This window comes from Zeugodacus cucurbitae, chromosome 4 (assembly GCF_028554725.1).
Source record: "Zeugodacus cucurbitae isolate PBARC_wt_2022May chromosome 4, idZeuCucr1.2, whole genome shotgun sequence".
Classification (NCBI taxonomy): Eukaryota; Metazoa; Arthropoda; class Insecta; order Diptera; family Tephritidae; genus Zeugodacus; species Zeugodacus cucurbitae.
The window spans coordinates 10,767,062-10,780,808 of record NC_071669.1 but is presented as its reverse complement, the minus strand read 5'-3'; the positions used below and the strand labels follow the sequence as shown (position 1 = coordinate 10,780,808).

Here is a 13,747-nt window from a genome sequence, read left to right as displayed (position 1 = left end):
AGTACCATAGTGCCTTAGTTGTTTGACTATTAATTATGGATTAAACTGTTTTCGAATCTCTAAATTGTTTAATAAAATCATATAAAGTATCCTCAATATTTTCCCCACCACTGTATATCGAAAATATTACGATTTTTTTGAAATGTAGCACGACATATATTTGTTAGAAGTGTATAGTATGTATATCAAAGACGCAATAGAAAGAAATCCAACATGCAACAAAGTAATTACATCTATGAAATCATAAAAAAGTACACACAAATGTTCAAAGCTAGCAAGTAAATAAAGACCATAAGTGTCTGCAAAGCGCACAGCAAAGACACATTGCATTTTTTCGTTCATCAATTTGAATGATCGTTTGTTGTCATTCGGTGTCAATAAGTGAGCGTCGCTATTTCGGGAGTGTCAATCCATCGTCAACGGCAATTGCCGGCAATCAGTCAAAAATTGATTGCTTGTGGGCGTCAGAGAATCTTGTACTTGTAGATGATCAAAGTAAGTAACAGATAGACAAATGTCGACGATGCGTGTTTATTCGTATAAGTATGCGTGTATGTGAGTACGCGTACAAGTAAAGCAATAAACATAATGACCTAGTGCCAAATATAGCTTAGTGTGTCAAACAATTTATAAACTGGATATTAGTACAAATGTATTTTTGCTATGTGCGGGGGAAAACATGTCTCTAACATATATACAGACATGCTACTTTGAAAATGTTGTTTAAAAATGGATAAGCACTTTTTTATTGGCCTCTAGCAATACCTAAGAGTCTGTTCTTGAGTTGTCAGCAGTGATTTCTGGTTCAGGTGTCCGAATAGTTATAGAATGGGTTCCTATAGAAACCCATGACTTCTTTGGAGGAAACTGTAAATTGCTTTCATTTTCGAAAGACCTTAAGATGAATGACATACCACTAATTGAAGGAGAACTTTGGCTAAACATCCACCGATGTATGAGAGCTCAATTATAGTAGATTTAATACATCCATAATCATTTATAGAATGAATTACTTATTATAAGTTCCATCGCAAAAAGTATCAGAGAACGATATAGAAATAAAAAAACTACTAGTTAACAATTTTTCGTATTTGGATCACGACTGTGATGTGAAATTGAGGCCAACTGTCTGTGAGGAAAGCTATAACTGTCGAAAGAATCTGAGATAATAACTAACTCATTGATTAAAAGTGGATTTATTGTCAAGATCTAAAACAATGTGAGATAAACCGTCTACTAGAACTCTTAGAGATAAGTGACAAATGATATACAACATTCCTTAAGTGATTGAATGTAAGTATGTATTATGTATTGCCTTGGCTTGATCTTTCTGAACAGTGATGCAATAATAGTCTCTACTCTCTTTCCTCTTCGAATAGCTTTGTATCCAATACTTGAGAGATGATAGAAGATAAGGTTTTCATTTGCATAAACGGAGAGAGACTTAAGGATGACGAGCGATAGAGAAAAAGGAGAAAACAAATGAAAGAGACAGATAATGCGTGAGACAAAAAGAGTTATCTAAGACTTCCAGTATGGTAAGTAATAAATGATCCGTTTTAGAAGGCTGACAGTATGCTAAGTAATATAAGATCCGTTTTAGAAGATTGAGATTGTGCCAAAACTATTTTATAAATACTGAATAGTAAATTACTCGATCACTTAGTACTTTTTGAGCACTTTTTTGATATTCAATTTGCATATTTATGGAACATATACCCCGCGAATAAAGAGCTTTTACTGTACTAAAAAAAGATCTGTAGCAATTTTACAATTTTAGGTGTTAGTACAAGACCTTTTCAAAGCACTTCATCTACCAATTGCATGAAACCACTCTTTGTACCCAATATACTTTGCTATCTCTCTCATTAGTTTCCTCTTTCTTTACATATGTATGTATATCTACCTCATCTATCTAAACTATATATAATCACAAAATGATCGTCTTGACTTGAGTTCGCTCATTTGCTTTGTGTGTTCAATTTCATTAATTAATTTAACACATCAATCAGTTAATGTTGCACATTGTAATGGCATTAAAATCGCACACAACCATAACCATTCAAGTCAATTTCAAATGGTATTTATTAAATAATTACAAAGAGACCGACTGTCGGTTGGCAGGCTTGGACGGCGCTTGAATGAAATGAAATTGACAGCTGTTGTTGCTACCAACGAGCAAGAAATTGACGTGGCATAGGCGCATGGAAGCCATATATATGTATATATGTTTGTATGTGAATAAATAAATACTAGAGCACATTAAAATGTTTTATACATGTGGCGGATTGTGATCTAAAGGCACACAGCAACTCTGCTCGCATGCCACCAGCGAACATAATGATTGACGGTCTTCTCTGCTAAGCGGCGCGCGCTTTTATAAAAAAAATCGACATAATAAATCAAATCAGGCATTGAAATAAGCAGCAATGGCATTAATGCTGTATAGCAATTGATTAACACGCCTGTGGAATGTGCTTTTGTAGCGAGTATTATGCGTCCGTTGTTGATGGTTCGGAGGTGGCGATGATTTGATTTAATGAGTGTCAGGAAATTGTTGCACAAACATATTTGTTGAAATGTTTGGGTGTATAATATTCAACTTTATTATTCTTTTTTGTTCATTTATTATTTGTGTAAAGACAAATGTAGCTAAAGCGAGAATATAGAAAATATTTGCACTGTAACTAATCTTATATAACTAAACCTTAAGTTCGGATTAAGCTTAAGTCTTTATTTTTTTTTCTTCTCTGACGTTATGTAGAATGAATACTGTTTCAACATGAATCTGAAAACATAGACTTCATACCTCTGACTTTACTATTGGATGGTACAGATGGATCTATGATTTAACTAATTTACCAGAGTCTCATCTATAAAAAGGCAAGGTTTATTTAAGTCTTTCCCATCGAGGTTCTAGTGATTTTAAATCGATAAACAGCTTCTTTTATGAAAAAAGAAGAAAACCGACATTTTCAGGCATTTTCAAATCTTATTTGAAGAGTGAGATCTAGGGTCTTCTGGTTCAAATTAGTATGTTAGGGATTGCGCCGAGAGATTTTCATAAGTTTGAAGGGAAATATGTTTCCAATTTGGAAAAAAAATATCACACAATTTTCCTAGTCTTAGATAAGAAAGAATATTATATTAGACGTGAGGTTAGAAATAGGAAAAGTAAGAACCTAAAAATCTGATTATATTAGGTCCTTGTTCAGTATACAAATTCTCATATATGTAATTAATTTTAGCAGTGCTCAATGGCGGATCCACGGGGGGGATTTTTGGTGTTAAAACACCCCCTAAACTCAGAGAAAAAATATATGTTTGTTGATATGGGTTTCGAATGAGGTTATTGATCAAAAAAATCACATCAAATTATAAGCAATTATAATAAGTGACAAGATTTTTGTTGTTATTCATATAATTCGAACTTTCTCTACATTTGTACAAGAAGTATCGTTGAAGCTCAGTGATTAATTGAGGATTACACGGGATCTCATATTCCATGTTATATTTTCCTTAGTTTTTGAAAGAATTTTTCTAGTATTTCATCAACTGACAGATACCTATGAATATTCATTGATGCTAGACCATTAAGCCTACCTTGACCTGTCATATTTCGTAAATAGGTTTTAATTATCTTTAAACTTGAAAAACTTCTTTCCGGTGATGTTATTGAAACAGGCAATAACGCCAATATGCGTAAAATCTTGGAAACATTCTCAAAAGATGTTTTGTTCACTGCTTCTAAAGCTTCGAAAGCATTCCGAAAATGCTTGCCTGAAGTTCGCTGTTTCCACATTTTCACCTCCGAAAGAAAGTTTTCTTCTGAACAGTTGATCACCCTTTTATAAAAAGAAAATATTTCTCGAGCTTTTTTAGCGTCAAATTCGTACTTTGGGAAAAATACACAAAATAAAACAAAACGTGTACTATAATAACTGAATTTTCGCGAGGTAACTGCTATATTAAAAATACGTTGAGTAATAAAACTTTTCGTAAAACCCCCCAAAAAAAATTTCTGGATTCACCACTGGCAGTGCTCATGGTCTAAGTTCATTAGATTAGTATCTTGACTATTTTAATGATGATTTTGTTAGTCAGGTCAAAGACATTTTCTAATAAACCAGCTTGAACTCACCAATTCAGCGCGTTATATGAAAAAAGTGGTTAATAATGGAATCGATAGGATGGTCTTCATAAGACACAGTCGTGGTGACCATATGACTCATAATTCTTTCTACAAACTATAAGTATTTCAAAAAACTTGCGAACTAATCGAGACAAATTAACTTTTAATCTTTTCTGATATATGAATTTTGTAGAACGCTTCAAAAACACCCATTACAAATGCATTCAATAAAAAAATCTCGCAGTATATTTCATTTCCGGCGTGCGCATATTCATATTGCATGCTCAATTAATAGTAATATACCCATATAAATATTAATATACATATTTACAATTTTAATTTAAAAATTGCATAAAAGCGGAGCTTCAGTTATTTTTTTGCGCTTTAAAATAATCCAATGCAGCTGACAAAAAGTCATTCACCGCATTCATCACTCAGCGAAGTAATTTAAATTTATTGAATTGCATTTAATTGCAATTTCACTTTTATGCAGCCGATCGGCACGCGTTTGTATGAATTGATTCGCCGAGTATTTGCTTTTATTTGCAATTTTTCGATTATAATCAGTTTTTATGCATAGCCAAGCGACAACCAATAGAAAGTGTATTTCTACTCGACGGCGCAGAATATTGCCCATAATGACATTGAAACGCTTGATAACGATCAGCTGTTGTAACATTGTTGCAGTGCTCTGCTACAATTGATTGCGCTTTTAAATAATATAAGGAAGTGCTGTTGAATGGAAAAATTTAATATGAAAGCATATGTTAAGCTTTACATATGTTTGTGGGAATTAAATATAGGAAACATGAATGATTTTGAGCGAAAGTGATGTCATGCAATGCACAACCAACCATGTGTTGATTTCTATTGATTTATGGTGCTCGTATTGAGATAATGATAATTAAGTGACATTTTAAAGAGATCATCCCAGAACATTATATTTTGTATTTTTAATATTTTAAATAATTTAATGACAACTTGTATCCAGAATAAGAATAATTTGTATGGTACTAAGTATGACATACATTTTTTTTTAGTTCTTCAGCTTCTGTGTATGGGCGAAAACAGCATGCAAATTTGTGCGTGGCAGATCATAATTTTCTCGGATGAATACAAGTTCGATATCTTTGGATCGAACGGTGTCCACAAATTATGGAGAAGATCGGGCGAACAGTTCAGTGAAGAATGCCTACAAATAACTGTGCCCCACCAGTAACCAGGATGGTCTGGTGCTGTTTTTCTTATGATGGAATAAAAGGAATTCATTTAATTGAGGGAAGAGTCAACGGTGAGGCATATAAAAAAACCTGGAAGCCAATTTGATACCCTGCAACGAAGTACTGTACCAAAAGGACGTCATCTTTCAGTGCGATTCCGAGCCATGTCATAGGTCCAACATTGTAAGTGTTTTTTTTTTTTTTTTAATTCAACTACCTGTTACTATTCGCATTCAGTACTAATTTTGATCTTCTTCCTTGTTTTTTTGAAGGTACACGATTTTATGTCTGAAATGGGAATAAACCAGTTAACGTGGCCTGGGAAAAACCCCGATTTAAACCCGATCAAAAACCTGTGGACGATTATGAAGAAACCGATGACCGCCCAGAAGCCGAAGAAAAAAATGCATTTCATGCTTTTGAAGATGTGGTTTGATAATATTTTGGTCGGATTACTCCAAAAGCTTATTTCGTCCATACCAGCAAGGAATAGGGTGGTAATTAAGGCAAAAGGAGTCAAATTATGAAGTTTTTACTTCACAATCACTTTGATATTACTTTTGTATGAATTTCGTGATCAATATTGCTGAATATGTATTCCTAATTCCTGAAAAATTTAACATTAATATTTGCTAATAATTTATTTTATCTCATATTACAAATTCAAAAAATCCCTCAAATTTAATTGTTTTCTTGAATGGAAATTTTAGCTCATAATTTAAATTTTCTTACTGCTCGTTTTTTATGCCCAGCACTGTCTATACATAAATCTGATTTGAGAGAGATTATATCAAGAAAATCCACTATTTATATGAGTAGAAACTGTGACAAACATCAAATGAATATATAATTTTCCCGAAAAATATAAGATTAATGTGCAGGATAGGTGACAGTTTTCCCAAACAGACTGTTGATTCTTTGATAAAGAATCTTGTATTCTGCTGGTATCCATTTGCTAACGGATCCTAACTCAATAAAAAGGTGACCAGAGATTTATAGGTATGTTACCGTTAACTCGAATCGTATAATTAAATTCGACCAACCAATAGTAAAGAACTTCAGTGCCTATACAGGATGTATATTTGTTTTGAGATAATCCGATTCCTTATATGCTCAAATGAAGAATATTCGGGGTTAAACTTTTTTTATTCTTTGATTTGCTTGAGGCGATTTTTAGTAAATACAGTTTAATAAATACAGTTTTCATTCATTTCATTAGCACTTATAATTCTCATTCGGTTTATGAGATTGTATGTATGTGATTGGCGTTGCAACCGTTTAGCCGGTTATAGCCGAATCGACGATAGTGCGCCACCTGTCTCTCTCCTTCGCAGTTCGGCGCCAGTTGGAGATCCCAAGTGTAACCAGGTCGCTCTCCACCTGGTCCCTCCAACGGAGTGGAGGCCTTCCCCTTCCTCGGCTTCCTCCGGCGGGTACAGCATCGAACACTTTCAGGGCTGGAGTGTTTTCGTCCATTCGGACAACATGACCTAGCCAGCGTAGCCGCTGTCTTTTTATTCGCTGAACTATGTCAATGTCGTCGTATAACTCGTACAGCTCATCGTTCCATCGTCTGCGGTATTCGCCGTTGCCAATGTTCTGAGGACCATAAATCTTGCGCAAAATTTTCCTCTCGAAAACTCCTAGTGTCGTCTCATCTGATGTTGACATCGTCCAAGCTTCTGCACCGTAAAGCAGGACGGGAATGATAAGCGACTTGTAGAGCTTGATTTTGGTTCGTCGAGAGAGGACTTTACTGTTCAATTGCCTACTCAGTCCAAAGTAGCACCTGTTGGCAAGAGTTATTCTGCGCTGGATTTCGAGGCTGACATTGTTCGTGTTGTTGATGCTGGTTCCCAGGTATACGAAATTATCTACGACCTCGAAGTTATGACTGTCAACAGTGACGTGGGAGCCAAGACGCGAATGCGCCGACTGTTTGTTTGATGACAGGAGATATTTCGTCTTGTCCTCATTCACCTCCAGACCCATTCGCTTCGCTTCCTTATCCATGCGGGAAAAAGCAGAACAAACGGCGCGGTTGTTGCTTCCGATGATATCAATATCATCGGCGTACGCCAGGAGCTGTACACTCTTGTAGAAGATTGTACCTTCTCGGTTTAGCTCTGCAGCTCTTATAATTTTTTCCAGCATCAGGTTAAAGAAGTCGCACGATAGTGAGTCACCTTGTCTGAAACCTCGTTTGGTATCGAACGGCTCGGAGAGGTCCTTCCCAATCATGACGGAGCTTTTGGTGTTGCTCAACGTCAATTTACACAGCCGTATTAGTTTTGCGGGGATATCAAATTCAGACATCGCGGCGTAAAGGCAACTCCTTTTCGTGCTGTCGAAAGCAGCTTTAAAATCGACAAAAAGGTGGTGTGTGTCGATCCTCTTTTCTCGGGTCTTTTCCAAGATTTGGCGCATGGTGAATATCTGGTCAGTTGTCGATTTTCCAGGTCTAAAGCCACACTGATAAGGTCCAATCAGTTTGTTGACGGTGGGCTTTAGTCTTTCACACAATACGCTCGATAGAACCTTGTATGCGATATTTAGGAGGCTGATCCCACGGTAATTGGCGCAGATTGTGGGATCTCCCTTTTTATGGATTGGGCAGAGCACACTGAGATTCCAATCGTCAGGCATGCTTTCTTCCGACCATATTCTGCAAAGAAGCTGATGCATGCACCTTATCAGTTCTTCGCCGCCGTATTTGAATAGTTCTGCCGGTAATCTATCGGCCCCCGCTGCTTTGTTGTTCTTCAAGCGGGTAATTGCTATTCGAATTTCTTCATGGTCGGGTAATGGAACATCTGTTCCATCGTCATCGATTGGGGGATCGGGTTCGCCATCTCCTGGTGTTGTACTCTCACTGCCATTCAGCAGGTCGGAGAAGTGTTCCCTCCATAATCCCAGTATGCCCTGGACATCGGTTACCAGATTACCACCTTGGTCTCTACATGAGGATGCTCCGGTCTTGAAACCTTCGTTAAGTCGCTTCATTTTTTCATAAAATTTTCGAGCATTCCCTCTGTCTGCCAGCTTCTCAAGCTCTTCGTACTCACGCATTTCGGCCTCTTTCTTTTTTTGTCTGCAAATGCGTCTCGCTTCCCTCTTCAGCTCTCGGTATCTATCCCATCCCGCACGTGTTGTGGTCGTTTGCAATGTTGCGAGGTAGGCAGTCTGTTTTCTCTCCGCTGCGAGACGGCACTCCTCATCGTACCAGCTTGTTTTTTGTCGTTGCCGAAAACCAATTGTTTCGGCTGCAGCGGTACGCAGTGAGTTTGAGATGCCGTTCCACAGTTCCCTTATACCGAGATGCTGATGAGTGCTCTCAGAGAGCAGGAGTGCAAGTCGAGTAGAGTATTTCGTGGCTGTCTGTTGCGATTGCAGCTTTTCGACGTCGAACCTTCCTTGTGTTTGTTGACGGGCATTCTTTGCTGCACAGAGGCGGGTGCGTATCTTCGCTGCGACCAGATAATGGTCCGAGTCTATATTTGGTCCTCGGAGCGTACGCACGTCTAAAACACAGGAGACATGTCTTCCGTCTATCACAACGTGATCGATTTGGTTCCGCGTGTTTCGATCAGGAGACAGCCAAGTAGCTTGATGTATTTTCTTATGCTGGAATCTGGTACTACAGACGACCATATTTCGGGCCCCAGTTTATGAGATTATTTCTAGAAATAATGTTCACCCACAAGAAGACCGTGGTGTTATGTAATATTGATTTTTGCTGATGAAGAGCAAGAGAAAAGCACACGGGTTTGCAATTTTGTTGCGTAACATGAAGATGTTTAGAAATGCTTTATGATTAACTTGAAGTTATGAAGTTTGGGAAAGGTTCTATTAAAAATTGTCCAGAAAGAGGAAAATAAAAATGCGTATGGAACAGAAAAGTTATTTGAAAAAGGTAGAGAGTAGGGATGTCAAAAGTGCAATAAAGTATCGTTATATATCATATCGATGCTTTTTGGAAATAACAATAATATTTTTATAAAAAACAATATTGATATAACGATAGGATTTTTTAATCCTAAAATTTATTAAAAATATATTATAGTTTTTTACTTCTTCGATACTCGAAATTTTATTTCGATACTTCGCTATATCAAAATTTGAAATATTGTTGCATTGAAAAAATAATATCGATATATCGATGTATCGCTATTTGTTCAACAAGTCTGTTGGAGAGGATTTTAATCAAATTAACTATCAATAAACTACAGTAAAATACTATAAAAAATAATATTATTTAAATACAAAAAAAAACAAAAAAAATTATTTTATAATTTGTATAAATTAATATTTTACTAATATTTTTATTTATTATTTTCTTATATTTTGATTTTTGGAAAAACACGTAACTAAACAATTTGTAATAAAAGAATATCAAAACTGAACTTATTTATAACTTTACGTTGAGCATAGTACCTTTGAGCTATTTGCCTTTAACTGTAGCATAAGTGCGTTTAAAGTTTACAAAAAGCAATTAGTTTGCCAGAATTCTTCCATAGACAGACTACAGTAAAAATAAAGCAACAAATTTGCTTTGAAAACGCCTCAAGTACTGAGCTCCTACAAGTTTTGTTGCTCAAAGCAATGCGCAAAAGTTGAAAAGTTGCAAAAGAAAACTGAAAACGAAAAACAACAAGCCATGTTAAATGGTAAACAACTCAAAGGTCCATTTGAGCGTAGCGAAAATGCTTGTAAATTAATATTAATTGATTATTTGTACGCAAAAATGATGAAAGCAGCGCCGCCGCCAACACCAAAGCAAACATATGCGCGCACCTACAACCCCACATACAAACAACAACAAGTACGCGAGTAAGTAAGTACATTCAACAGCAGCAGTGGGAGTATGTTGTGGCTGCGCTAAGCAATCGGCCAGCTGTCATTAACCACTAATGGCAATATGCTGCGGCAACATTTAGCTGACCATATGCTACCGCAACAATAACAAAAGCAAAAGCAATATAAATATGCGAACTTCAGCTGAGCCGCTTTACTGGCGGCGCAAACTAAGTTTAGTGAGGCGCATGCACAATTAGCGCCGCCCTCCATCCCCTTCGCTTCAGCGTCAAAATTGCGAAAGACAATTTGCAAGCGACTGCACGCGCTTTGCAATGTGTGGCACATGCAGTTGCAGAAACAATTAGCCAAGCGTATGCATTTCAATATTGAGGGCGTTGCAGCCGCGGCACGTCTCCGCTGTGAGTCAGCTGTGACCGCTGCACATTCACTGCAGCGGCGCGTAATTAATGGATATGCGCGCTCATAGGCGTTCCTCCTTGAGCGAACGCGCGTACTGAACCATTTGCTGAGCAGTGGAAGTGCATGCGTTTTGCTGGTCAAGCGTAGCGTGTGCGCAATGTGTCTATGCGCACGCTTTAAGTCAAAGATTAAATGGCGCAGTAGACATTTGAGTGCGTAAATGAAGAATGGGTTTAGTAAAAGATAGCGCGCAAATTGAACGCAGTTGAAAGGGTGCTGGAGAGAGGGATGAAAGGCATTCAGAAAGACTGATTTTGATTCATTTTTATTAATTTGGAAAATCTTTCATTATTTCTTCAAATAGGAAAATTGTTCAGGCAGTTTTGAGTAGAGAGAGTGAGCAATGAATAAGAGTGAGCAAATTTTTTAAGAGATGTAATTATCAAGTGTACCTACATCACACATCTTTCTTTTTGTAATCTTTTTTTTATTCTCGCATCTAATTCGGGTTTAAGGTATATGCTATAATTTTATAGCACTTATTTTTTACTTTAGTTAACGTAATTTTTCGTTATTTCTCTCAAAATGCTATATATATATTTTATTTAAGCTAGTATGCACTATATAACGACTTGCTATAATTTTATAGCAACTTTTATATTTGCTTTTTATTGCAAATAAATTGTTTCTTGAAAGTATTTACATCATTTCTATGATTCTGCTGTATAGATTTTTAGGTATTTTAGACATATCTATAATACCATAATTTTATAGCAACTTTTAAATTTTCTATTTATTCGGAAAATAATTTGTCGTGAAGGATTTTATTTTATTGCTATGTTTCTGTGGTGTAGATATTTGAGTATTTTAGATAAATAAGACTATTTTTCTATATATGTATATCGACTTGCTATAATTTTATAGCAACTTTTATAATTGCTGTTTATTGCCAAATAATCATTTGGTGAAAGTTTTTACATCATTTCTACGATTCTGATGCATAACAATTTATGTATTTCAGACTTATATCACTTTTATACTAATTTATAAATTTTTTCCTCACATTAAACTACTCTACGCCATAAAAGGTAATTAGATCTTTTGTATATTTATACAATATTATTACATTTAATATCTTTCATATCAGTAATGCTCACTTCAGTGCTTTATTTCACGCCTTTTCCGCTTACCATAATTTTATAGCAACTCAAAAACGCATTAGCTGCCAACTACCGCCTTCCACAATCGATTTAATCGTACCCGTATTTATGCCAACAAACAGTTAAATGTGACTGGCCGCGTATAAGACAATCAGCCAACGCTGGCAACTGACATTAATGAGACTTTTGCAAATTTTTGTACACTGTTTTTTCTTAGCCATAATTTATTACCTAATTAACCATAAAACTGCGTCCACAATGCTATTTTGTTGTTATTGTGTCTGCGCAGACTATTGTATTGCTGTACTATTGTTGTTGTTGTTGCATTAAATTTTTGTTTATTTTTGGCTTTGGCAGACTTTTCGCTAACTCATTACACGAAGTTGGAGAGAGATTGCAATCAGCTGCAGTGGCAACGTCGCGAACAAAGAAGTCAACAGTGACAAATTTGCGCAATTAGACGGTGAACACAAAAGGAAGACAAACTTAATACAAATACGAATATAAATAAAATGAGTTATAAAGGAAAAATAAAGAAAAACGCAGAAGCAGACAATGGAGTGTAGAGCTGCAGTGGAGAATAACAAATAAAATTGTTGAAATAAAATAAATAAGTTCAACAGCGAAATAGCAGAAATATAGAAAATAACAAAATGTGCGATAGCGAAAAAAAAATAAAATTCAATAAAAAGCAAATATGTTGAAGCGATTTTCAAAGAAAATCCAATTGAAATAAAGAGCGCCATAAGTTGCAATGCTGACAGCAGACGACGCAACACACAATCAAAATCTTTCGTTTATCATTGTTATTGTTGTTATCATTGTTACATTTATAGTTTTCATGTTCCGCTGAGTTTAGACTGGATGCCACAAAAGATTGCTGCTGCTGCTGCCACCACTGCGGCTCTGACGCTATTTGCAATTGTTGTTGTTGTTGTGTGTTTGGCTTAAATCGCATTGTTTTGCTGCTTATACGCTGCTGTTATTGTATTTTATTGTTATTGCTGCAGAGAGTTCATTGAAATTGTATGTGTCTGTATTGGTTAATGCAGCTAACAATTGTAGCTAAGCTTGTAACAACCAATGTACGTGCAATAAAATAAAAGTCGGAGAAAAATAGCTAAACAATGGGGCGCTTGTTGCTTCGAGATAGGTGTAGGATATGGAAGAAAAAAGGTCACAAGTTTGTAATGAAAGTAAAAGTCAACAACAACACAGTGGCTTTATAAGTAAGGAAGTGGAGCTAATGAGGGTATATGTGGCAAATGAGGTCTTGTTGCTAGAAAAGGTCAAACAAAAGCAAGGGAGGTTTATATATTATTCCAGAATATAGGACTATAAAATTTCCTATAAAAAATACTGCTCGAGATATTTGCTTTAAAAGCGGTTGTATCGCTTGGAATCTGACTATAAATTCCATATTTTAGAATTCATCAATACTGGTGCCATCTGTCGAGCTTCACGTGTCCTATCAAAGAAGGAAACCCAGCCAAAAATATAGAGGTATGATCACAGCACCACCTATCGCACTACATCTTGCTAAACTACATCAAATCAAACTTATGAGGAAAAATCACCAAAAATTTCCCTGAAGTTCATTAGTGGATTTTGAACAAAGCCTATGAAATTGCTATAAATTTAAGACTATATATATATGTATATAATATTTTTTTTTTAATGTAAATTTCAAAAACATATTTGAAGGTACATACACAGATTACTGCATTAGTTTTGAAACCACGATATTCTGATGACGAGCTGAAGGTTTTTTCGGTACATACCTGAAAGTAAATTTTAAAAAAGAAATAATATTTTAATAAAATAATTTTTACTAAAAATTAAATTAATATTAAATAATTTACTTTACTATATTAAAGGCTAAATTGTTAGCTAAAAAAACACCAAAGTCACCAAGTATAGATCATGTGATGTCAGAACTATGATGATGTACTAGAAGCAATATCTTCTTATATTATTATCTCATCCAAATTAATTGATCAATCAAAATTTTAATTGAG

General features: G+C 35.6%; 1 protein-coding gene and 1 long non-coding RNA gene across 6 annotated transcripts in view; one reads left to right on the top strand and one right to left on the bottom strand.

Moving 5' to 3' along the window:
* The window catches only part of LOC128921605 (uncharacterized), a 118,663-nt gene extending 112,644 nt beyond the window's left edge, over nucleotides 1-6,019 (top strand). Inside the window, exons 4-5 of the long non-coding RNA XR_008471036.1 lie at nucleotides 5,181-5,535; nucleotides 5,625-6,019. This is a non-coding gene — a long non-coding RNA (uncharacterized LOC128921605). The remainder of the gene's footprint in view (nucleotides 1-5,180; nucleotides 5,536-5,624) is intronic.
* Nucleotides 1-13,747, bottom strand: part of LOC105209366 (mucin-2) — a 273,739-nt gene that overhangs the window by 129,752 nt on the left and 130,240 nt on the right. For 3 of the 5 annotated variants that reach the window (XM_054229691.1, XM_054229693.1, XM_054229692.1), the window contains exon 4: nucleotides 3,854-13,510. The exons of the other annotated variants lie outside the window; for them this stretch is intronic. In XM_054229691.1, coding sequence (XP_054085666.1) covers nucleotides 6,631-9,003 — 2,373 coding nt within the window. In that variant the 5' untranslated portion in view covers nucleotides 9,004-13,510 and the 3' untranslated portion in view covers nucleotides 3,854-6,630. Of the gene's footprint in view, nucleotides 1-3,853; nucleotides 13,511-13,747 lie in introns of those variants that run through there. 5 annotated transcript variants of the gene reach the window in all.